This window comes from Bombina bombina, chromosome 6 (genome assembly GCF_027579735.1).
Source record: "Bombina bombina isolate aBomBom1 chromosome 6, aBomBom1.pri, whole genome shotgun sequence".
NCBI classification, from domain to species: domain Eukaryota; kingdom Metazoa; phylum Chordata; class Amphibia; order Anura; family Bombinatoridae; genus Bombina; species Bombina bombina.
This window is the reverse complement of record NC_069504.1, coordinates 901,584,399-901,611,546: the sequence shown is the minus strand read 5'-3', so window position 1 is coordinate 901,611,546 and position 27,148 is coordinate 901,584,399. Positions and strand designations below refer to the sequence as shown.

At 39.8% G+C, this 27,148-nt stretch overlaps 1 protein-coding gene across 1 annotated transcript in view; it reads left to right on the top strand.

Annotated features, from left to right (window-relative positions):
• The first annotated feature begins 12,908 nt into the window (after nucleotides 1–12,908).
• SMAD6 (SMAD family member 6) overlaps nucleotides 12,909–27,148 on the top strand; it is a 45,539-nt gene continuing 31,299 nt past the window's right edge. The window contains exon 1 of the mRNA XM_053718521.1: nucleotides 12,909–13,974. Coding sequence (XP_053574496.1) covers nucleotides 13,581–13,974 — 394 coding nt within the window. The 5' untranslated portion in view covers nucleotides 12,909–13,580. The remainder of the gene's footprint in view (nucleotides 13,975–27,148) is intronic.

Sequence of the window (27,148 nt, the reverse complement as noted above, 5' to 3'; positions counted from 1 at the left end):
TCACATACCTCCCAATATTTCTAAATTTAAAAGAGGGACACCCCCTCACTGTTGTCAGTCTGCCGTGGCACACCTGAGGATCTCTCACGGCACACTAGTGTGCCACGGCACACTGGTTGAAAAACACTGTTTGTAGAGTACAATAAGTTTAAGAAAAAAAGGAAAGTTTGAACCCAATAGCTCCAATACTACAATCAAGATATTCTGCCATAAATTGGAAAAGGAACTATTTAAATCAGCTATAAATTAGATATAATCTCACACGTAAAGAAATAGAAGCCTTGAATGGATTAGCAAAAGATGACTCAATTGAGGTGAGAAGAGCGGATAAAGGCGGTGCTGTTGTCATTATGGACTACTCATACTATCAAAAAGAGAACAATATACAGCTCAGTTTTTATTTATTGTCGGTCTGTGTTTAGCTGCGCCCACCTTTAGAGCATACGATGACTGCAGTATGTTCATAGAGTGGGCTTAGCAGCTTAGATTACCAGAACATAGCGTATATGTAAGGATTATTTAGTCTACTAAATGATCGCTTGATAGTAATGATCTGGTTCATAATAAGTCATTAGAAAGGATAAAGTATGATGCAATGTTAGCACTTCCCGTCAGGTGCTCGCTGCCAAACCGTGTATAGAAGCAGAAAGTGTTGAAAGTGGCGGCACTGTGTCACCTCCAGGGAACCAAGCTGCTCATGTCCTCTGAGTCAACCTTGTTGCTTTCACCTCCAAAATAAAACTTTTATGATTCAGATAGAGCAGCAATTTTAAGACACTTTTGAATTTCCTTACAATATAAAATTTTGCACAGTCTTTTTATATACACACTTTCTGGTGAACAAGATCCTACTGAGCATGTGCACAAGCTCACAGGGTATACGTATAATAGTCTGTGATTGGTTGATGTCTGTCACATGATACAAGGTGCCGGAAAATTGGAGGAAAAATACATTTCTCAGAAAAAATCTACTGCTTATTTAAAATTTAGAGTAGGTGTTAAATAATTGTCTTTTTATTGTGCACTTGTTAATTATGCAATTCTACTGCACTGAGTGGTCCTTTGAGTGACACTTTTGATGCCAATGCGCACTTTTATGTCTGAGTATATAACAAGACTGGCATTTTTCCCCTTTATATAACCTGGTTTGTCGATGTTGATGAAGACTGGGGACCACCTAAACTAACTTCACCCATAAATGGTCACCTATGTCCTGACTATGTAAAAAAAAGCCTGACTATTCTAAAACCAATGACATAAAAAAAAAGTTTAAATCAACAAATCACATTAAAAATAACTAAATGCGCATAAACAAAAAAAGGAAGGGAAGAGAAAGGGAAAAGCACCTATCAGATAAGTTTCACAAGTATGATGCATTATCCTCATTAGTTAAAATTATCAATGTTACTTAAAGGGACACTGTACCCAAATTTTTTCTTTCGTGATTCAGATAGAGCATGACATTTTAAGCAACTTTCCAATTTACTCCTATTATCAAATTTTCTTCATTCTCTTGGTATCTTTATTTGAAATGCAAGAAAGTAAGTTTAGATGCAGGCCCATTTTTGGTGATCAACCTGGGTTGTTCTTGCTGATTGGTGGATAAACTCATCCACCAATAAAAAAGTGCTGTTCAGAGTTCTGAATAAAAAAAAAAAGCTTAGATGTCTTCTTTTTAAAATAAAGATAGCAAGAGAACGAAGAAAAATTGATAATAGGAATAAATTAGAAAGTGGCTTAAAATTGCATGCTCTATCTGAATCACGAAAGAAAAAATTTGGGTTCAGTGTCCCTTTAAAATCAACAGCATTGTTATTGTACCCTCAATATATTTGTATTATTATTATTATCATCATTTATTTGTATAGTGCCACAAAATTCCATATGTTACAAATATTAACCCCTCCACTGGTGTGGAAATCTGAGGTAATCTTCTTAATTTTTTGTAAAACTTGAGATTGAGATTTTTAATAATCATAATGTTGTATTTAATTACCCTATAAGAAAAATGTGACACTAAAAGACAATTTTTTACAACATTGAAACATGAGATGTCTAATTATCCAGGGCTATCCCACATACTACAAAAAATCATAAGTATTCTTGCAATAAATTAAAATTCCAGGAGTGTGTAAAATATTCTGAAGTATCTGTTTTTCTTAGAACAAATGTCTCCTCAGCACTTGCCAATATATGGAAGAGACAATTTAAACATGTTACTGGGGTAGACAAGATTGCCACTGTCATTCTGTACTTGTATAGTATTGCAGCGTCTTCTTTTATCCCCTTTTATTAGGTCAATTAAGTACAGATATGTGTCAGGTTTAGGCTTTTGAAATCTGCAGTGTGTCCTTCCTATTCTCAGAATTAAACTACAGCATAAATGTGGTAAAATTAATAATGAAAGTTTAATGCAATGTTTTTTACAACGCATAATTAAACAAATTACAATCTAAAAGTTCAAGTATTGACAAGCAAATATTATAAAACCTACAGTACTGGTTAAATGTTAATCAATTAACATTCCATTCTTTATTTAGACTAATTGTGTTTGAAATATCTAATTCAACCATTCAAAATACTTTCCTTCAAAATGTAGGCTGTTTCCCTCTCTGTGGTCTACAAATTGCTTCAATATCCTGGAAATAGAAATAGTGAATACCACAATTCCTAAAACTTACTGCAACTTAGTTATAACATATTCAGAATGTGTTAGGTGTTCCGAAATCCTATCTCTAAAATGGTGCTTTGTGCTTCCAACATATTGATAAAGACAATTTTCTGAGGCGATTAGGCAGACAAAACATTTAGATAAATAATTAATATACAAATTAATTGTACAGTTTTTACCAGTATTGTTAGTTTTAAATTTTTAGATAGCATAGCTACAATATATACTAATATTTCTTCCATACCTAATCTGATTAGGTAACAAGTTTAAATTTATTTTGTAATGCCTATTTCCATGATCAATCTCCAGACTTATGTCTAAGCCAGGGGGGCATTTGGTCACTCTTACTATCCCCTTATTGATTTCCATAATGACTGGATATGGAACCATTCCAACTACATATTTCCTCCATTTTTTTTGCTACCTATGTGTGTCCTTAAAGGGATACTGAACCCAATTTTTTTCTTTTGTGATTCAGATAGAGCATGCAACTTTAAGCAAATTTCTATTTTACTCCTATTATCAATTTTTCTTCATTCTCTTGCTATCTTTATTTGGAAAAGAAGGCATCTAAGCTAAGGAGCCAGCCAATTTTTGGTTCAGACCCTGGACAGCACTTGTTTATTGGTGGGTGAATTTATCCACCAATCGGTAAGAACAACCCAGGTTGTTCATCAAAAATGGTCCGGCATCTATTGTTCATCAAAAATGGGCCAGCATCTAAACTTACAGTCTTGCTTTTCAAATAAAGATACCAAGAGAATGAAGAAAATATGATAATAGGAAGAAATTAGAAAGTTGCTTAAAATATCATGCTTTATCTGAATCACGAAAGAAAAAATTTGGGTTCAGTGTCCCTTTAACCCCTTCAGGACCAATAATAAAAGAGAATAACTTGCCCAAAGTACCAGAGACATTTTAGCATTTTTTTCTATCATTACATTTAAACAGAAAAAGAGCCTTGTTTTTCTTTATGTATGTATCAAAACTATATATATTTTTTTATTAGACAAACCACAGTATTTATCTAGGCCTATTCTGGTATATTTCTTTTAACCGTTTCGGTACTAAATGCAATCCAATTTTAAAAAAGCGTTAACTTTTTCCCAAACTTTGGGTTTCTCACTGAAATTATTTACATACCACTTGTGTAGTCATAACACAAATGGTTGTAAAAGCTTCTCTGGGATCCCCTTTGTTCAGAAATAGCAGACACTAGAACCAGCAAACTTAGGTACTGCCAGCTGTCTGTCAGTACCCAGTTTGTCCCCCCTTAAGCTCCCCCCAAGCAATTGTCACTAGGGAACCCCCTTCCCTCACCTGTTTTCTGTAGCATAGTGGCTATTCCTGTCCCTCACCAGCATGTTTTCTGTAGTATAGGGAACCCTCCCCTTCCTCTCCCTCTCGCAATGTTCCGCCCACCTGCCTCCTTCACTCTGACACCACCCATGGCATCACCGCAAGCTGATACAGACAGAGTGTCACTGTCTGTACTGTCTATATAAAGATAAAATGGGTGCTTTTGAGTGCGCCTATAACACCTAGGTTAAAGGGACAGTACACTGTAAAATTGTTTTTCCATAAATGTATTTTAAATGACTTGTTATACCAACTGCAGTGTATAAAATATTTGATAAATTGCATTTTCGGGTTTATTTGTGTATCTGAAGTAGCAGGTTTTGTGCTTTGAAACCACAGCCTATTACAATGGGTTGAGCTTCAGGTAATATCAGATCTCATTATGTTATCACTTTTATGTACACAGACTTGCTTCCTTATCTTATATTTGTCTGGAACACCAAAGCTCAATACACAGAGAGAACAATGGAAAATTATCATTTTATTACTTAACTATCATGCCCCCACTGAGGGTGTAATCTCTTCTGCTGGCTGTGTTTACTTAGGCTTGTCAATAGCGTATACGCAAGTATCAAAACTTTCAGTATAGGTTGGGAAACCACAAGCTAAATCAGCTATTTCAAATGCTGAAATAGGAGTAAAGGAGCCACTTGCAACCAATTTAATACACTCTAGCAGGTAAAAAGGATCATTGGGAATAATTTAAAAGGGAGAAAGTTTTTGGGTGAACTGTCCCTTTAAGTCTAAAAACTCAGATTGTGCATATAATAAATCTTGCTAATCTAAAATATAAAATGTAAAATTGGAATATAAGGTCTAGCTAATCTGTTGTGCAATGACTATTTTAAGTGTGTAATATGCACTCTTATTTTATAAAGTGAATTTCACTGAGATAACATCAAAAATAAAAATAACATAAACCTCTTTCAAGGAGTTTTATGTTATTTTTATTTTTGATGTTATCTCAATGAAATTCACTCTATCCATAGCTGGATTTGAACTCTTGACCTTCAGCTTTCAGGAAACATAGTTTACCACTAAGCCATCGTGGGACACAATCAGATACTAAGGTAACTCCGAACCAGGAGATCCCAACCCCCGCTCTAGAAGAGAAGGGAGCGAAAACAACGGAAAAAACACCCTACAATAGAGGCGAGACCCCTCGGCCATATCGCCAACTCAGTTGAAAGACACCTGGAGTCTACAGGAACACAAATGCGCCAGCATACCAGTAGGGACCTGTCAGAAAGACCTAGAGCCTAAGCCACAGGCAGATAGGCATCTTCCACGAAAACAGAGCCCCGCCCCCTCTGAGAGAGGCACATAGGACCACAAAAGATCTAACAAAGATCTAACTTCCAGAGGAACCCTAAGCTGCCTCCTACAATTAGGAGCGCACCATCTAAAGTCCGTAGACTTGGCGATCTAGCAACAGCCTCAAACCCAAGAGTCTGAAAGAGCTTCTGAACAGTTTATGAATTTGGCACTCAGTGCACTTGGATTGCAAGGAAATCTCGTAGACAATCGTTAACACGTGTTACACACACTGGCAAGGTAGCACCAACACCCGAAGGTGAATGAGAATCCTGGACCTTGCTTGTCATCCCAACAAATAGACGTTAAGGCACCCTCCACGAAGCCCTAACAGAACATCGAGGATAAATGTTCAACTACCTGACCCCAGAAGGGCGACCGTCTGTAACTGACCTCGACTCTTCACTGTTAAGCCCCAAGGCTAGAGTTGCAACGAGGACGCAGAAACACCCGAACTTCGAGACTGTGGTCAGACCAAGGGTATAACATAGAAGAGACAACAACCAGAGATCCTTGTAGGATCGATCTTCCAAAAAGAAACCTCTATAACAGGGTAAAAGCTGGAGCCTCGCAGCTCCACACAGAAGACAGGGAACCCCTGCACACCACCTCTTAGAGTAACGCAACTCTGAGCAGAGGAAGAAGGACATGCCTGCGCTTCCAGATCAGATGATCCACCCAAGGCGGGAAGGAAGGAGACTCCGGCACCGTAAGTAAATGTTTAATAGGCTAAAGAGTCAGCATCTGTAAGAACTTCGAGTGAAGCCGCAAATAGTTTGCCAATCGGAACCCCAGACCACATAGGTCACTCACATCTCCCAACTCCAAAGGAATGGAAATTATGGTTCTGAGTCCCCAAGGACCTGAAGAACCATGATGACGTCTGTAAAAAAAGATCTGTATCCCAGGCGAGTAGCCCGAAACAGCCGACCTTAGATCGGTACTTACAACCCTCCAGTCAGAAGGGTTGTATTGAAACAGTAGGCCTTATACCTCGATAGGATCCGAGCCTGGAGTCCATAGCAATAGGCCAAGAGACATTCAGAATCTGACAGGATTAAATCAGCACTACGAGGGTGACATGAACCCCCTGTAACAGCCGAAAACTGTCCAACCAGTACCTGCCTTGTATAAGGACACTCCAGAACTGTCCAAGGTCCAAGAAAATTTGACCCGAAGGATCGATAAATGAACTAGAAAACATAATTATATTATTCAAAGAGTGTGCCACTTTCGAGGAAGTGCCCACGCGACCACAAAATCGCAAGTATCGGATCCATAGAAGAACGTTCTCCAAAACAAAAATCTAACAGACATGAGCTTAATAAAAAAAAATAAAAAAATAAACACATCCATCCAGATCAAAAATAAACTGAAGGCAGAACCATCGGGTGAATGACCAAGGAGAATGAGAACGCTAGCGGGACCAGCCCATCAGAGGCCCCATTCACCCAAGCACAGAACTGGAACCAAAACATAAAGAAAAATTAAAACGGAGACGTTAAGGAGATTGGTTTCATCCCAAAACGTCATATCCAATTTGCCATTCAGCATCTAAGGCCTCGGATCCCATGGCCCACTCGGACTGGGATCCTCCAACATTGCCAACACATGTCTTAAAGGAACACGAAGACGCGCCAGCCTATAGCGGAAGGCAAAATCATCCCTCGCCAGATCAACAGAAGACCCTGGCCCCGAGGTTGTGGCTCCTGAAGCCTCAGTGGCCAGCGCTTCCCCAGAAGGCTGAACTGAATAAGGCGATTGCATGCCCGACGGGCACTGGTTAACAGAACACAGACAGTATCGTAGAAATATTTCACTTGCAGGCACTGGTTAACAGAACAGAGACAGTATCTTAGAAATATTTCACTTGGGAGATATAAATGAGTCAACGGCATAGAAATGGCCATGCAGAACCGTGCCGTAACCTCTGGAGAAAACAAGCCACCCTTCGGAGGAGTAAAGGCCATAGGGACACCTGCTTGCGTAGCCGAGAAAGGGTCTGGGGCACGCACCTCACGGGACATGGAAACCTCGGAGGCGGATGGCTCAACGTACTCTAAGCTACATGATTCGGGAGAAGAGAGTACTCTAGAACTGCAATCGGAACATAACTGATGGGCATTGATTACCCTGGCCATTTCATATTCATCACAAGACACATTCTCCGTATCGGGAGAAGAGAGTACACTAGAACAGCAATCGGAACATAACTGATGCGCATTGATTACCCCGGCCATTTCATATTCATCACAAGACACATTATACGTATCAGAGACATCCATTTCTAACATATAAGAATCCTCCATAATTTTAGGATTACAAAAATGACAAAAAATAACTGGCACCCTTTTTACACCCCCAATGGCTGGGGCACTCACCACCTCCTGTGAACCAGACAACTCACGAGCCAGACTCTCTCCGTCGCACAAAGTCAGCATACGGAAGTGAGACACAACCTAACTGCACCCGTCACAAGGTGCACCGTGCCAGTCACCAACAGGGTGCGCAATCTCGAGAAATCTAACCACTAAGATAAGGCCGTTATGTTCCGAAAGGCCGAGAGCCTAGATAGTGCTACACATTAGCAGATAGAACCATATAACAAACATGATTAAAGTCCCCCCTGTTCAATAACCCTCCTCAGGAGATATTACCCCATGATTCCTCGTTAAGATAAAAGGAGTCCCACTGGGACCCTACCTTGTTTAGTTAACATTAGTTAGTTAACATTACATTCACATATCGAAATAAAATGAAACGATTTTACCGGAATCTTTGCTGTGGAACAGGAACACGGCCCTTCAAATGTGACAGATAGTAGCCTCGCTTCTGACATGGACTTGACTGAACAAAGGTAGGCAGCAAAACTTGTTAACGCTGATTACCAAGGAGCTGTTATTATGAGTCGGGATGGGTTCGCAGGAAAACTCTCCCTGCATCTCCGGACTCTAACTTTCATCCATGCTATCACTGAGAGGCTGACAGGACTACTTAAAACTCCAGTCCCATTGCGAAGAGTACTACCCTCCATAATAGACTATCTCAAACTTCTGACACTTCTCTGCCAACCTCCTGTGACGAAAGGCAAAGAATGACTGGGGGATGAGGGAAGTGGGGGAGGTATTTAAGCCTTTGGCTAGGGTGTCTTTGCCTCCTCCTGGTGGCCAGGTTCTGTATTTCCCAAAAATAATGAATGCAGCAGTGGAATCTTCCTGTTTAAGAAGAAAAACTTACTTAGAACCTCCAAGTTTAGCACTGCTGATGAGATTAGCTGGAACACCCAGTGAAAGGGGCTGGGTGGAGATACTCCCCCCACCCTTCCCTGCATATGAAAAGACAGATAAGACAGGAGCCACAGCAGTGGTCTGTAAACCCGCGTATACATCTGGCACTGTGGGGCTTGGTTAGGAGTCTGAAAACCAGCAAAATGTTATTAGAATAAGCAAAACTATACATTGTTACAAAAAAACTGCCTGATGGGCTATATAAATGGATCGTCTAGAAAACATTTATGCAAAGAAAATCTAGTGTATAATGTCCCTTTAGGGGCCAGTTTACAAGTGGAGTGCTAAATATCACTTTCATGAATTTCGCATTGCTGGGAAGTATTATTCTCAAGAGAGCACTCTTCGGATTCTTAGTTCCTGTGAAGGGTCAACTTAATGCTACTGGATACAAAGACATTATAGATAACTGAGTGCTTCTAATTTTTTGGCAACAGTTTGGGAAAGGCTCTTTCCTGTTCCAACATAACTGTGTGCACAAAACAATATCCATGGGTTCACACGTTTGGTGTGGAAAAACAAGAGTGGCCTCCACAGAGCCTTGGCCTCAACCCCACTAAACACCTTTGAAACAAACTGGAATGCCAAATGTGAGCCAGACATTCTCATCTAATATCAGTGCCTAACCTCACAAACGCTCTTTTGGCTGAATGGGAACAAATTCCCACAAACAAAAATCTTGTAGAAAGCCTCCCTAGAAGTTGCAGCTGTTACAGCCACAAGGGGGCTATAAATGCCCAAGCTCATATAGGTGTGACGGTCAGGTATCCAAATGCTTTTGGACATAGACTGAGTGCATATTTGAAAAATCTTTGGCCGAATTTGAAATGTACTGAAGATGTACTTAGGTTGGTCATGCCTTGGTTACACTACTTAGTAAAATGTGGGGTTAGTAAAGAATGTTGAAAATGGTTAGCTGCTTTTGCAGAATATATGGTTATTATAGCATCTTGGTGTGATTACAAAGTGTAGTAGAATGTTTTGTCTGAAAATATGATGGATGTGGTTATTATTTGTGTTAGAATATATAATTAAATAACTTGGCTTTCATGTAGCTACCTGACAGAGTGCAGAATGCAAAATGTATGTACAACAACACATATTGACTGTGGATAAAATAGTCTAGGTCAGGGGTAGGTGACCTTTTATAGCTCTGTTTTGTAGTAATATTATAAAGTTACCAGACATGACAATTTTTATAATTTTAAAATAGATTTTATAATTAATAATGAGCAAATATAATAATAATCTCCCCCCCCTCGTGTGTAGATCCTGCTGAGAGATAAGCTTTTCTGGGCATAGCAATTAACTAACTTTAATGTCCAGTAAATTTAACGGCAAAGCAACCGGCTTCTAGAGGGAGTGCCCCCAAGTGTTTGGTATCATTTGAAAGGTTTTGATTGCCCACTCAGTGAATGTTTGGTGCATTCTGGTCACATGGAGCAGAAGGGAGAAGCCATTTTGTGTTTATAGTGAGAGGTAGTGTAGCCAGAATAGGTAAAGGGGCAGCTAGAAAAATGACTTGAAAATTGTACTTTTGTGAGGAATGTGGCAAAGCGTTTGCTCCACATGATTAAATGGGTAAAAGGGACATGAAACCCTACATTTTATTCCTTGATTCAGATAGAGTATACATTTCAAACAACTTTCTAATTTACTTCTCTTATCGTCAACGATTTTGCTATATTCTTTGGTAGCCTTTGTTGAAGGAGCAGCAATGCACTACTGGGAGATAGCTGAGCACATTGGTGAGCCAAAGGCAAGAGGAATATATGTGCGGCTACCAATCAGCAGCTAGCTATCAGCTCCTGAGTCTAACTAGGTATGCATTTCAACAAAGGATACCAAGAGAATGGATGAAAGGATGGTGTTAGGGTAGGGAGAAAGTAGTTGTTAAAAGATTCTGGCATGAGTTGTTAATCATTGGTGCTCTATATTTTGTAAATAATACCAGAGATGGTTAGTAGGAATAGTAGCAGTGATTATTTAAAAGCATTGCTGCCAGAGGGACCTAAAAAGCACTGTTGTGCAATGTGTTGTAAACTTCTCTGCCAGTCAAGAGATCAAAGGATGTTGGGTGTGGTTGGTTGGTGTAGTTCAAAGTGTGATTAGTAAAGAATGTTGGTTGTGGATTGCAATGAAAGTAATATATGTTTTAGTAAAGGATTCTGGATGTTGTAAGCAAGAGTAGTAGAATAGAGGCTTGTAATATTAGCAATATATGATGTATATAAACAGTAGCAAATGTAGCTAGTAAATAAAAATGCAGGGTGAAACACAGTGACCACTATTAGAAGAGTTTACTGCAAAATAATCTGATTTTAACTAATTTAATTAGATGTGTTTGTTTTCAAAAAAATGTATAAGTTTATTCTGGAAGAGAAGTGAAGCAGATTTAAACCATCTTGTGGTTTTCACAATGCGCTTATCTTCAATTTGAATCATGTGATTTTCTAAGCAAGGTCCATCCTTTCTCTTTGTAATCACACCACTGTTGTTGTTTTTTTCTATTTTTCGATTATTTTATTGCACCTCTTGTGTATTTTCTGATGTAATAAAAAATATAGTTACTGGATGTGACAAGAAGTTGTAGAATGTGCTATTAAAGCGACAGTAAACACTTTGTAATAATAACGTATTAGCGGAGTCTAAACATTTGTAAAACAAATTTAACATTGTTTGATGCAATTGTTTTTCAATAAAAAAAACTCCACCACCTGCCTTGTTTGCAAAACAATGCATTTTACGCTAATATTATGACAATGGATACATAGTCTTGTCTGTGGACTAAAGACCACATTTGCTCCTCCAAACAAGTCAAATAGTTACTGGAGTTTGGCTATTGAAAAATAATTGCAGTAAAAAGAATGTTAATTCGTTTAAAAAAAAAATTAAGACTTGGCTGATATGTTATTCTATAACAACACAACAGCAATGTCTTGCAATTACAAGGTGCGTACTGTACATTTAAAACCAGTTATGGGAAGATATGTAGTAGGGTTAGCCTTGAGAAGTCAGCAAGGTGCATTTACCATTCTGAGGATTAGAAAATCCACAAATTTCAGAGGGAAACAAAAATAAAGTAGATTACAAACTTGTTTTATTTTGCATTGCTAAGCCTTTTAAATAAAAATCTCAAGGTCGCAGAGTATTAGATTCAGTGTCAAATAAAGTGTGCAGAATGTGGCTATCAGTGTCAGTAAAATATGTAGCTAATGAAAAATAGTGGATTGGTTGATAGAGGTAATAAAAGCCTCTGGTGCACTTTATGGCAGCAGTATCTGCAACAATATTTTTAAATGTTATACACTATACATAAGGTGCTCAAGACGTGCACACTCCTGAGCCTATCTCAGTATTCACTCATGGAAAGGAGGTAAGTTTTAACAAACCGGTAGAAAGAGGTAAATTTGATAAGAGAAAATTTGGGTTTTTTTTTTAATTGTACAATCTGATGCTTTAAATGTTTAACTTTAAAGGGACATTCCAGACAAATTTGGAAACCACATAGATGCATTTCTGTTTTGAATAGAATCATTTTTATAATATACGTGCATTAGCAAAAATGCTTCTAATAAAAGCTATAGCTGTTTTAAACATGTATTTAAGTATGCACCATGCACCAGCATTTTAAACACAGCACTTGCTCAAAGCGAGGGCCTAAGGTGCCTGTATCATCTAGCAATGGCTCAACGTGTTAATTGCTGAAATTCTACAAGCCCCTCTGGCACTCTGAGCAGCTGCAGTATTTAAAATGCTGGTGCACTGAGAATATCTAGCTATGCTTCACATGCCGAGAAAATGGTAACACTAAAACAGTGATAACTTTGACTAGACGCATTTTTGCTAATAACAAATGTTTCTTTTCAAAGATGTAATTAATCTATGTGGACTTTTTGCATGGAATGTCCCTTAAAGTCCCTTTGAAGAATGCTGTAAGCAGATGTAGAAAATGATTGGTAAATTGTGTTACATTTGGTGCGAGATGCTTTATATGATAAATGGAGTATAAAGAAGTAAAAGATGCTCTTAAATCTCTATGATGCGGTGGTAAAAAAGTTTTAATGAATGTTATGCACAGCAGTGAGGTCGCAGGGAGTGGTTAACAATAAAGCGTGCGGCTAGTAAAGGATGCTGGAGTTCAAGGAGTGGTTACTGAGACACTGGAAAGAGGTAATGTGTGCTTGTGGCTCCTTTAAGAGTTAAGAAACTTGAGATTTGTTTGCGCAACAGTCAGTGCAGCGGAGCCGCCAAAGTGTCTAGACTGTCACGTGAAGACAGGCAGCCAATGAGGCGCTGCGTGCAGGGCCTGAGAGTGTGTGTGAGAGATAGACAGAGAGTCTATGAGCACAAAGGCAGGGAGCAGCAAGGACCAGGCTGAGGGAATAAGGACCGCTCCAGGCGAGTGCAATACCGAGGCACGGATTAGTAGGACGGGCAGCGAGTGCACAACCTATCAGTGTGCACGGATAAGCACTGAGAGTAACAACTGTACCCAGCGCACTAGTGCGGACCAGGCTGCAGAATAAGTGAGCGAGTGCTTCAGGGTATATTTCATTAGGTTCCCTGCAATTTCTCGGCTGCAGCATCTCCTTCATTTTGCACGAGCAGCGCTTCTCCCTGCACTATGCTTGTCCGGTGCAATGTGACTTTCTTGCATCTTCAGCTCTCGGTTGGAAGACTCCGGGACATGTGACAGCTTTTACACTCGCCCTGGACAGACGGCTTCACCCGAGATGTGACCCGAGAGGCACGGCTACTGAAAATCCTCCCACCTAACCCTACTCCTTACACGCATCCTTATAGAACCGAATACCTGGCACAGCAGCGGCTCTGTGCACTGAGCTCCATCCCCGGCTGTGCCACCCCCGCGCAGCCTCATGCCGGCCCCCCCAGCTCGCCCCGGGCAGTGAATTTGCGGTGACCCGGGCGCACCCCGGGGGCGCCGCATGTTTAGGTCCAGACGCAACGGGCTGGTTCGGCGCCTGTGGCGGAGCCGGGCGGGCGGGGATGGGGGGGTGTCATGCTGCGGTCTGTCTGAGCCGCCGACTGGATCCCCGGAGCTGCGCTCTGCAGCATCGAGCGTACTCAAGCGCCTAAAAGAGCAGGCTCTATTTACTATGTTGGAGGCGGTGGAATCCCGGGGAGCGACGCCGGGCGGGTGTGTTCTGGTCACCAGGCACGGGCCCCCTCCCCACTTGCTACTTTGTAGACTCTTCCGGTGGCCCGATCTGCAGCATCCAGGGCAGCTCAAAGCCCTAATTGGGTGCCAGGGAGCTGGAGGACCGGACAGCAACAGCTTCTGCTGCAACCCTTATCACTATAGCAGGTTGTGCGGACCAGGTGAGTGATCACAGCGTGACAACTGTACTTCTGGTGTGTAGTTCCTGTATAAAATGTAGTACTCCTATATAAAATAACATGTTAGGGATGTTGTTTTATCCCAACCTAAACTACTACTGTTCGGATCGATATCCTCTTATCATAACTACCAAAGTTCATTTAGTCATAGACCCCTATTATAACTTCTCAGGTTAACCTGATCAATGTGTACGTTATGCATCAGTTTTCATTAGATTGTCAATTAGATCTGCACCTGTATAATCTGTATTTTATACCCTAATCTGCATTCTTATCTGGATCTACCTTGCAGCCTTTTATCTATCTTGCACTAACACTGTATCTTCGCTGCACTCATCTGCTAACTTGTACTATGTAGTCACCCAGTATTTTATACACTATCCTGCACCCTCTGCTCATCATCTATCCTGAAACCCTTGCTCTGATGTTCATTCTGCTCTGGTGTAACCATCCCTTTACACAATAAATTCACCATGTTCTGTGACCAAGCTGCACATTATACTGAGTCTAGTTGTTCTGCAGCTAGTCTGCTCCATATACACATGGAGTTGATTATTTTGAGTTAAACAAAAAAAAACACATTTTGTTAGGCACCACTTGAGACACAGAATTGTCAAGGATTGTTATATGCTAATCTGCATGTACTGTAAATTGCACCATGTACAATAAGTTGTGCCATGATTTGTTTAATTTTTTTGTATGTTTGTGTTTTCTTGGTTTATATCTCAACTGCACCTTACCCCTATGTCTGATTGCCACCTTATATTCTCAAGTGCACTCCGTTCTGTCAGTTTCTTATGCACTAAACCAGGGCTTGACAAATCCTTAGTGCCACTGCCACAGCACAATTGTGACTCAGACATTTGACTGGTGCCAATACTTGTAATGCTCCAAACTATTCATTGAATTGCAAATTCATGCCCTAAGGATGCCAGCATGGCATGGTGGGCATTTTTTTCACCTGGTATCCTTTGTTGAAAGAGCAGCAATGCACAACTTGGACCTAGCTTGAACACATCCGGTGATCCAATGGTGAGGAATATATGTGCAGCCACCAATCAGCAGTTAGCTCCCAGTAGTGCATTGGTGCACCTACCTCAGTATGCTTTTCAACAAATGAAACTAAGAGCAAAGCCAATTTTATAATAGATGTACATGTACATTGAAAAGTTGTTTACAATTGAATGCTGTATCTGAAATCATGAAAGTTTAATTTTGACTTTTGTTGCTCCTTTAAGGTGTTAAACCACTGCTGCAAATCCATGTGCAGTAGCAATTTTAATCTATTACTTTGTGTTTATTTTGTATTCTATGGGATTATTCACGACTACTACATGTTTTTTCTGGCATTCAAGGGGTTCAATTGATGTGTTTTTTTAATAATATAAATCCATATTACATTTTAAATATATTTTGAGCCCTGCTTTGACTTGTTCCATGTACTGTAATTTGCATCTCTGCAATGTATTATGTCTGCAGCATCCATACCTTTTTTTTTTTAATGGTGACAGCAAACTGATTGGGCAATGTTTGTTGTTTTAATTTCTGAGGCTTGTGGTTCAACCTTTTTGTTTTTTTTATTCCTAGAAATCCCTTAACACTTGTGTTTTCACTTACCTTTTGCCCTTGCCCACATTATTTATCTGCTTCAGGCCAATATTTCTTCAACACTTTTTTTTTTTTTTTTTTTTAATTTTAGAGTGATAATTATTACCCATCACTTATAAACCAACTGCTTTATATTGGTGCCTTGTAAGATGTTTTTCCAAAGGTAAAGCTGCTATAAACTGAAATGCATTTTGGGTAATTCATTGATCTCCATGGAAATTTCAACAGCAGACAGATCTCCCACGTTCCTGGTATGTGCTACTACTAATGGGTTTTAGGTTTCTCGCAACTGTTGTGGCTCTGAGGTTTTTGGAGTGACTTTCTCTAATGCGTGCATTATGCATTTTTTTGTGTGTGTGTATCTGTGTGTATATGTGTGTGTGTGTGTGTGTGTGTGTGTGTATATATATATATATATATATCTCACACTCTGTCTTAACTATTGAGACTTTGTAGGCAAAACATTTTTATTGTGTGTGTGAAAAGCAGTAGTTACATTAACTTTTTGTTGTTAAAAATGTTAAAGGGACTGGAAAGTTGAGTGAAAACACTGATTTGGATAGAGTGCATCATTTAAATAAAAAAATACTTCCACATTTTAATTTTTTCTCTAGGTATCCTTAGTTAATTTCCATGATGTATACCTAGGTATGCTCAGGTGCACTTGTCTTGAGCACTAAACGTGTGTGTGTGTATATATATATATATATATATATATATATATATATATATATATATATATATATATATATATATATATATATATATATATATATATATATATATATATATATATATATATAATCTCCTCTGAAGCACACTGAGCATGCTCGAAACGCGTCAGATCCAGCTTACCCCTGCATACTGATGTAGTGTTTTAAACCACTTTGGCTTGAGTTTCACTGTATCCTCGTTTTCCTTTCCTTGATAGTGTGTGTATGTGTCCCTTTAACATATAATATAGTGTGTTAAACAGAACAATACCAAGAGAAAGAAGTCATTTGGAAATAATGCATTTGTAAAAGTATCTGAATCACAAAACTTTCATGTGCCTGTAAATTGATTGCATTATTTTATTTTTATTTCTGCAGCAGCTTGTTGACTGTTTTTTTGTTTTGTAGGCCAGGGCATTTTACATCTGATTGGCCGTGTCAACCAAAATATAGGGAACACAGCAAAAGCACTAGCAAGTATACTGCAAGGTTTACAAGCAGTGACCACAGCTGTGATATCCTACATGTGCAGTAGGTCTTTGTTCAGCTCTCATTGAAGCACATAGGCATACTGTATATTCTGTAGTTCCTTAATTAGTGCATCACGTATCTCCTTGGCAAACTGCAGCCTGTAGGGCACAGGAATGTATTTTACATTGATCTCTTGTTTAGGCACTTATCATAACCATTTAAGAAGCCTAAAAACTAATCTTAAAGGGACCGTGTTCTGCCCCCCCCCTCATCTCCTTTAAAATGTCTTCCCAATGATTCATTTTACCTGTTGGAGTGTATTAAACTTTTTACATATAGCACCTTTACCTTGATTTTGTCATTTGAAATAGCAATTTTTACCAGTTGTATCCCCACCTATACTGAAAATGTTAATACTTGTGTATTGGCTATAGAAAAGCTATGCAAGTACCAAGGTTTATACATAGTTCACACTGCCAGTGGGGGTTGGACAGAGAGGCACTAAAGTGTTTATTTGCCAGTGTTATCTAAGGGCCCAATGGTCTAAAGCTCTCCTCTCTGGTGAGGTGCCTTAAACAGCTTCATAAAGGTGAATTGTAGCTTTACATTCTTATCTCGCCATGCAGGATTTCTCTCTCTGAGTTTTTGATCATCAGCCCCTATGCGCTGGTCTCACTGTGTATACTGAGATAGGATAAGGAGAATTTAGTGTAAATAATAGAGAAGTAGTAAACTCTCCGCTAAATAAAAACAAATCCAGAATGTTAGTGATATTTTAAATGGAGTTTAAAATAATAGTTGTAATTAAGATGCCCTGTATCTTTTTAATATAGATATGAAATTCAAATTTTCTGTGAGCTAAAGGTTTGAATTGTTGTCCAATCGGCGCTCTAGCTACAACAAAATGTGCCCAAAGGGGAGAGCGCTGATTGGAGAACAATTCAGACCATTGGCACACAAAAATGACTTTTGAAGTGGATGGCGGAGCACAAGGAATTAGAATTTTATATCTATATTCAAAAGTAAGTTATAGCTCATCTTCATTGCAACTGATGAAACTCCATCTAAAAAATCACTAAAATTCCAGGATCTGTTTATATAAAGGGGAGTTTGCCATCACTTTAATGAGGTCTGCTCTCCTTGGAAACTCAACACATTTAATTGGGTTGTGTTTTCAATTAACAGAAACAACAATTTCTTAAACTAAACATAAAGGTACAATTCCAATACCTTTTTATACTATGCAGCTCGTATAATTGGAAACTTTAAAAGAAAACAGATTTCACTGTACACTGCCTTTAAGCAAGTTATCAGATTTATTTTAGAAATTCAGGTGCTTTTACTTACATACTATAAAAGTAGAAGAAAATGCTTAAATGTTTATAAACACTTGACAGCCTCCAAATTTGTGTTGTACGACAGGTACACGTTTTTACATGGAAGTCAAACAAATTTGTGTTTTTATTAACACCCTTGCATATGGTTTTTCATCCCTTTTTTATTTTATTAGTAGATCACAAGAAATAAGAATTATTTTGGTATCGTATACTATGAAATATTGTGCAAATGGCACAATTCAAATGCTGCATACTGAAATGTCAGTGTTAGAGTACAAATTTAAAGAAGCAGTAAATACAGTGGATTTGCATAATCAACAAATGCATTTTAAAAAGACAATGCAATAGCACTGAACTTCAAATGAGTAGCAGATTTTTATTTTTTTGTGACCAATTTCAGTTGTCTACTTCCACTCCTCCTGTATCATGTGACAGCCATCAGCCAATCACAAATGCATATATGTATATCTTCTGAATCCTTACACATGCTCAGTACGAGCTGGTAACTCAAAAAGTGTAACAATTAAGACTGCACATTTTGTTAATGGAAGTAAATTGGAAATTTGTTTAAACTTGCATGCTCGATCTGACTCTTTAAAGTTTAATTCTGACTTCTGAGTATCCCTTTAGGTGACGGTCATCTGTACTTCATTGCTTTACCAAGTTTTGCCATCTTGTGTAATCAAAGGGGTTAACTTAAACTCTTATCCTACATTTCAATTATCAATATTTTGACTGTAACATCACTGTTGTGTTAGTTTAACATTACACCAGGTCTAGAGAGGAGTGGAAAATGCACCATTTTGTGGGGTAAATAAAATGACATGTCCTCACCATGGTAGTTTGTGCATTACAATCAATACCATGGTGACCCCAGTTGGGGTGGAGCTTATTTTTCATAGACATTGTTGTAATGCAGCAAAATAAGTAAGATTTATATGTCCTGTAACTAGTTTTACATGTGTTCATCTTTTCTAATCTTGAAAATATTCTATTATAAATGCTTCTTGCTGTATTGTATTTGTGCCTTACAATTGCATAAATGTATTACCCAATGGACCATTAAGTTATATGGAAAGTTAGATAAGAAGATAATTGATGCAGTTGGAGAACTCAGAAAGCAAAGCAACATCTTTAATTTAAAAACTATAAGCACTAAGTTGTGAACCACTCTGTCTATTGCTTTTCCTGAAGTTCTAAATTTGTAGATTGATTTAACTTCCTATTGGTGTAGTTAGTATATGTGCAAACAAAATACTCCATACATTCTATCTTTCTTATACCTGGGGTTGTTAAACCCTGTACTAAGAGTGTCTTGGCTTCTATAAAACCATTTATTGGAGCAGTAGGAAAAGGTAAAACAAATAATTGCACAAGCATTTGCGTGTATGCTATATATCTGTCTATGAGTTAGAGTGCTGTCTTATTTGCACAAATAACCACTCTTGTGCTGTTTTCAATACAGTTTGGGCTGGATGGGATAACTCCCCTGTAAAGAGTCGCTGAGTTCCTCTCATTGCATTCCAATGTAATGAAAGCTGGTCCTGCGCTACCCCACTGTGCCATGCACCCTTTCCCTGCCAGTGAAAAACGAAGTATGATGCCAGTAAATGGATCTAATAAGCAAAAACACTTTCCTACAACAGAGAGCAAAATATAACAAGAACTATTTATGAAAAATCCACTGTCCTTTTGAAAGTGAGTCATAAGGGCGAACATTATGATAACCTATAAAATCACCCCCCTCCTTTTTTTCCATTTAAATCTAATTTGAATAGGAATTTATATGTGCTGGCACTGAAATAGTTAACCCATAGAACGGCATAAGAGGTTATACTGTATGGAAGCAGTTCTACAAATCACCCCCTCTGTCCACCTACTTTTTTTTTTTTTTTTTTTTTTTCTCTCTCTGCTTTTTATTAAATTCCTCTAAGCAAACAAGACCTCATCAGATACTTGAGACTTCTCAGCTATTGAGGCACTTTCTTTATCACAAATGCACTGCTGCTGTCCCAGGCTGTTATATTTACAGCACATTTGCACAGTTGATAATACTAGATCACACTTGTCCAAGCCTAAGGCTTTATTGTTGCTCTGTGGCCCTTCTGAGCATTTCCTCTGGCCCTCCACTTCTATAGGGTAATTTATGTGAAACAGGAGGAAAACAAACAAGCGGAAATCATGGCTTATTTGAGGCTTGGTTTTGTTTAAATAAATTATTATTATTTCTGTTTCAATTTACAGAGAGGGTAGTCCAGTGTTGGCACCTTTTGTGAAAAAGTTGGAACCCTTTGCTATAAAGGGTTAAAATGAGAAAAATGATTGATCGCTACTAAGACACTAGCCATTATAAAAGAAAAAAAATACTAGTCTGCTCTGTCTTATAAATCATCTGAATATATTACTTGTTTGCAACAAATTTATTTGAAACCTTAAATATTATGAGGTTGGTGTTTTTATAATAATGTATTGCTTCACAGCAAGAAAGAGCCCTTGTATAATTTGACCAGTAAAAAGGGGTATTGCTACACTATGTGACAGTTATTTTGATATCTGTACAAGTGCATATACATGTATTTATGTAATAAAGAAAGTATATATTTTTGCACACTTTATCAAAGGGAAGTGTATCTTAGCAAGTACTTAGACACCGCTTAGCATTGTCCAGACACAAGAGGGTTAATGGACTAAAAGATTCCTTATCTCAGCCTGGCTGGCCTTTGTATTCCCAGCCTGGGGCCACAAGTATAAATACACACAACAGAATCACGTCTTTAGTTGGTATCAGAGGCCTGTCAAGAGAGAGCGCAATGTGTTTGTCAGAAACGCTTTACAGCTGAAACTCTGCAGACTTCAGAGATAGAAATGTCTTGGGTGTTGAATAAGCAGACATTAAAAACCCTGTGCTGCTCACTACCTCCTACACAGATCATAGAAAAGAGGCCACCTACTGTGCACTATTTCACCTTTCAGTTTTATAGTATATCTACCCCAGTGTTGTCAAAAAGAAATCCACATTAAAGGGACAGTCTACACCAGAATTTTTATTGTTTTAAAAGCTAGATAATCCCTTTATTACCCATTTCCCAGTTTTGCATAACCAACACAGTTATAATAATATACTTTCAACCTCTGTGATTATCTTGTATCTAAGCCTCTGCAAACTCCCCCTTTTTCAGTTCTTTTGACAGACTTGCAGTCTAGCCAATCAGTGCATGCTCCCAGATTACTTCACGAGCACAGTGTTATCTATATGAAATATGTGAACTAACACCCTCTAGTGGTGAAAAACTGTTAAAATGCAATCTGAAAGAGGTGGGCTTCAAGGTCTAAGAAATTAGCATATGAACCTCCTAGGTTAAGCTTTCAACTAAGAATACCAAGAGAACAAAGCAAAATTGGTGATAAAAGTAAATTGGAAAATTGTTTAAAATGACACGCTCTATCTGAATCATGAGTTTATTTTGGCCTAGACTGTCCCTTTAATATAAAATCATCCACTGTTACATTTTTTTTTTTTCTAAAAGGATAGGGAAGTCGAAATGAAACTTGCATGCCATTTTATGACTTTAAATTCACTTTATCAAATTTACTTTTTTCTCTTGGTGTCCTTTGTTGAAAAGAATATGCATATTTCCTCTGCAACAGCAATGCTAGCTGGTGATTATGCACATTTCTGATTGCATGGGCTTTATCGATTTATGCTATATATATATATATATATATATATATATATATATATATATATATATATATATATATATATATATATATATATATATATATATATTGTGCGCAGTATGATATGCATTGCAAAACTGAAATGTGCTCAAGCTTTGTATAGTAGTTCCTTACTTTGCACACAGTTATTTGTGGGCAAAAAAAGAGAGAAAAACTAAAACGCATCCTTTTCCAGCTCCTGTTTGATATGTATTTTTTTGTTTTTTTTTTATAAAAAAAGTTTTTCCATATAATTTAAATGGACAAGGGAGTAATGATTGCTTTATTATTCACTTCCATTGCCCTTACTACTGTCTAACATACTAATTTAAATACATTAGCTGTATTGTAAGCATGCTGTTAATCTGACTTTCAATATACTTCCAGAAAGTGGGAAAACGGCAATGTCCATTCAATACAATAGTGCACGTAAGACCAGAGCTCACTGCCAAGTGCAACAAAACAGTATGTCCACAGCACTCAAAGCTGCACTTTCCATCCGCTTGTTGCCGTGGTGAGAAAGTGATGCACTGTGGTGCATGGATAGAACACTTCCTGTTGCCACAGCTATCTGTGTGCACAGTATTGACTCAGTGGTGTACAACTGGTGGCTCCCATTGGCTTTGCCAGAAGCACCAATCCTCTTCACTGGCTAAAAAACTGTTCCTTTTTTGTTTGCAGAGAATGTATTTACTCTATTTAACAATAATCAGTCCTTCTCTTTTTAAGGTTAATTTACCCTGTTTATAGGGCAATCAAGCACAGACTTTTCTGTGGTCCTATAGCTTGTTCATGCGCATGGTGAGTAGACAGTAGTCAGAATCAGCTGATTAGTAAACATGGTTATTTTACCTGCTCTCTTCCAAGGTAATCCTAACAATCTGGCCTGTTGGGGAGGCCTGAGGACAGGTTTGAAAACCAGTGGTCTATTCTATACATTACAAACCAAAAAAATCAAATCATTATTTGTGCATAATACGGTAATATTTTTATATATATATATATATATATATATATATATATATATATATATATATATATATATATATATATATATATATAATCTATATATCAAAGACAACCCAGCCAAATGCTTAAATACTCCTCCCACTCCCCTCATCCCCCAGTCATTCTTTGAAGTGTCAGAATTTTTCGTTTTTGTCTCTTATGGAGGGTAGTACTCTTCGGCATGGGACTGGAGTTTTAAGTAGTCCTGTCAGTCTCTCAGTGAGGGCTTAGATGAAAGTTAGAGTCCGGAGATGCAGAGAGTGTCTTTCTGCGAAACCATCCCGACTCATATTAACAGCTCCTCAAGCAATCGGTGTTGTCTAACTTCGCTCCGCTGCCTGCTTTCTTCTCTCAAGTCCATGGTGGAGGCGATGCCACTATTCGTCACACTTGAAAGGCTGTGTTCCTGTTCCACGGCGTAGATTCCGGTAAGATCGTTTCATTTGACTTTATCGTCAATGTTTTCCCGAGAGGCTACCACACCTTTGCGGGTCTAACTATATGACATAAGTGTGTCAGTGAGTCTTTGTTAGTATCTTGGAATTGAGGATTAATATCTCCTGAGGGGGGTTATTGAATAGGGGGGGGGGGGTTTATAATCATGTTATGTGATTCAACATGCTTATGTGTGATGTTTATGGGCTCGTGGTTGGAACTTTGAGGCCTTTGGAAGTGACGCAGCTTTTTGGTTGGGTTTTTGGACTGTACGGTTCACCTTGTGTTTGGGCGTGGTTACGCTCCGTTCCCCCATTTCCGCATTCCTGACCGTGTGGTGAAGGAGATATTCTAGTCCACAGGGGTCTGGTCATAGGTGGTGAGTGCCCCAGCCATTGTGGGTGTCAGGTGCCGCATTTGTTTTAATACTTTGGTCCATATTGATTTTTCCTCCTATCCAGTTATGGAGGATTCTGATGCTGAGACTATTTTAATTTCAGATTTAGATTCTGTGTCTGGTGATGACTCCGGATTGGCCTCGTTGACACATGTCGACCAGTTTTGTTCCGTATGCCATATGAGAGCGCCTGGTTCCTCGGACTCGGGGAACCAGAGGACTGCTGAGCCATCCATCTCTGGGGGAGCCTTCCCCCCCCCCCCCCCGGAGATTGCAGCATGTTTTCGCTTCCAGATAATGTTAGTGATGGTCCGTCTGCAGAGTCCAGGCGTTCATTTGAGATTGTGCTTGTGCCCTATTGTTTGCTTCCTTCAGGAACCATCTGGGATCGATATTCTTTGTTACTTTTTCGGAAGTTGTTTGGACTTGTTAGTCCTATGTTTAATAATGTCTGTTTTTCTTTTTCCCCCTATGTGGGAGAATTTATGCAGCTTGTCGGGTTTGTTTGGTTTTGGGGCTGTTCAGACACATGGCGCTGTTTCTGCTGGATCGGTAGTAGCGCCGAGTGCTCAGGTTATCATTGTTTTTTATGTTCAACTAAGCATTCGAGAGGACCTGTGGGTACACAAGGCGGGAAAGGATTGTTGCAGTTCTTATAGCCTTCAGTTATGGATGTCAGGGTGCCAGGAATCGGACTGAGACGAGAAGTGCAAAAATAATCACCTTTATTAATAGCAAAAAATAATAAAAAAAAAGTCCACATACTGAGCAACAGATCATGTACTTTGCTGAATGGACATGAGTCGTTTAGCAGCAGAGGAGGAGCGAGCCAGAACATCAAATACCCTTCGAAAGGAGGCCACAAATTCAGGGTAATTTGAAATCACAGGTTTATTTGTCTCCCACAAGGGATTAGCCCAGGCAAGAGCTGTGTCGGAGAGTAACGAGATAAGAAATCCCACCTTATCTCTGTCAGAGGGAAACACCTGAGGTAACATCTCAAAGTAAATGCCCACCTGGTTCAAAAACCCTCTGCACTGAATAGGATCGCCTCCATATATTGAGGTAGAGGTGCAGAACCAGACATGCTCCTGGTAGGCATAGGTGCAGCAGCGGAACCAGGAGCAGCCATAACTTGCGGGACACTTTGGTCCAAATGTGCAGTGCGAGTCAGCAGGGTTTGCAGGGCTAGTGCAAATTGATCCAAGCGGTCATCCTGTCCATCCATCCTGGAAATGATGGCACGTAAAGGTGGATTATTAGCACCATCAGGATTCACGGCCTTTGCGTAATTTCAGGGTGCCAGGAATCAGACTGTGACGAGAAGTGTAAAAATAATCACACCTTTTATTAATAGCAAACAATAATAAAAAGCCCACGAGTCAAAACCAGAGCTGGTAGTCAGACAAGCCGAGTCAGGAGCCAAAGCGAATAGTCAGACGAGCCGGAATCAGCAACAAGGAAAACAGCAGAGTCAGGAACAAGCCAGGAATCGGGAAGGACGTCAGGCAGCCAGGTAATACACAGGAACTCTCACAAACAGGTCTGAGACAAGGCAAAGGCAAAGCATACTGAACAGAGGCCCTTTAAATGAGTGATGACATCACAATTATGAGACTGAATCCTGTCTCGCATGGATGATGCACACCAGTCTAGCCATAAAAGGAAGTGCAGGAAATGAGCAGCATCCCCCACAATGCGCCATAATCAGGAAGAGAGGTGAGTAAAATGGCTGCCGGCAGCACATGGCAAACCAAACAGGGAAAAAAACCTGACAATGGATGAGGGGGCAGGGGAGTGTTCCGCTGTGTCACTTTATCTGACATCTGATATCATCAGAACCTAGAGTTCCTCCTCCATGTGGGGGGGGGGGCGGGGGCTGGCGGGCGTAGTGCCCCGTTGTCACTAGTTGAGTGGTTTGGTCTTCAGTTTTTAGGCTCCTGGATGGTCCTATGGGGCTTGATCCAACAGCTTGTATGTATAGCTGTCCAGCTTGTGGAAAGTTTTTTTTTTTTTGTATTTTGAAACCTATTGCAGCTTTTGGCACCTTTTTTAAAGGGGGTGCATGTCAGCTGTTTCTAGTGCATCTAGATATGGCTCTTACTCTAGGCCGCGTAAGGTCTGTCTGAGTTATGAGACCTTAGGTCTTCTTCCATTGTCCCGGGTGGGTTAGATCTCCTTTTGGGGATCTTTTTTCCGGACGTTGGTTGATCCCGGTGGGGACTTGTTTAGCTCAGGTTTTTCCCGGAGCTGGGAAGGTTTAGCACCTTATCTCTCACCTGTGTCCTCTGCCTGTGTGGAGGTGATGGGGAGACTAGCCCTGCTAGTAGGTGTTTAGTTCCAGGGTATAGTTGCCTGAACTATTAGGTACCCGGACCTGTTTTTTCTTCCTGATTTGGGGACTTCGCTCCTGTCCCAGTTTTGGGTTGTTTGGATCTCAGGGCTGGTCGGGATGTTCAACGGTGGTGGGAACTGGGGCTATGTCCTTGCTCCATCTACCTGACCGGGTCAGGGTTGGCCAGGTCTATCGGAGTATTTATTACTCCTTGCCACAGAGTAACTCATGTCATCTGGGGTTAGCTGGGTGGCTTGCGCCTAAAGAATGGTGGGTTCCTACCCAGCTGCTGGTGCTGGATTCCGATCTTCTGGTGTGCCTTAGGGTTGCATTCCCCTGTTTGCCAGGGTACCCGTGGAAACTCTACACTGCAGATGAATGGGTTGGCTGTCCCTCTGTTGGGCAAACTACTTGTGTGGGGGTCCTTTCTTGGACATTTGCGGGGGATTTTTTTCTTCCCGTTTCGCCGGTGGCTTCGGGCCTTAAGGACGGTTATTGCCCTTCTGGCCTCTTCCTTTTTTCTTTAAGGGATATTCGCTTCTCGGGAGACGGAGTCCTTACTAGGGACTTCTCCTGGTCGGGAAGTGGAAGGTGGACTTGGTTCCACCTGGAATCTTGTTGGTTCCATGTCAGATTGTGGGGCTTTGATTTGATAGATCCTTGGGTCTATGGCCTTGTCTGTTTTCAGAGTTGGGTTGTACTTGTACTCTGGGGGGGATGGCTTTGCCATCTTTACGCTCGTTCCTTTACCAGTTTTGGGATCTTAGTTCCCTTGTATTGGTGGCCCAACTGGGTCTGCAGGTCAGGATGCCTGAGCGGTCTATGGGTCACAGTATCCTTTGGGATGTGTGAGCTTGCTGTGTCTATTCTGATAGCTCAGTCTGCTAGGAGATGGGTTTTTCCCTTCTCCTTGCTCCTTTGACAGGAGACGGTTTCCTCTTCCTTCGGATTCTGAGGGTAATTCTCCTTCTCAAAGGGCCTTAATGGAGGCTTTGTGTTCCCCTTTTTAGGGACCTGTGAGTAGGTCTGGCGGCTTAGGTTGCCTGGAGCATGCCCTCTGTCGGGGGCTGTTTTGTGCGGTCTGTTTCTTGATGACTTCTTCCTTGCAGCTGGCTGGACAGCTAGCTCAGCG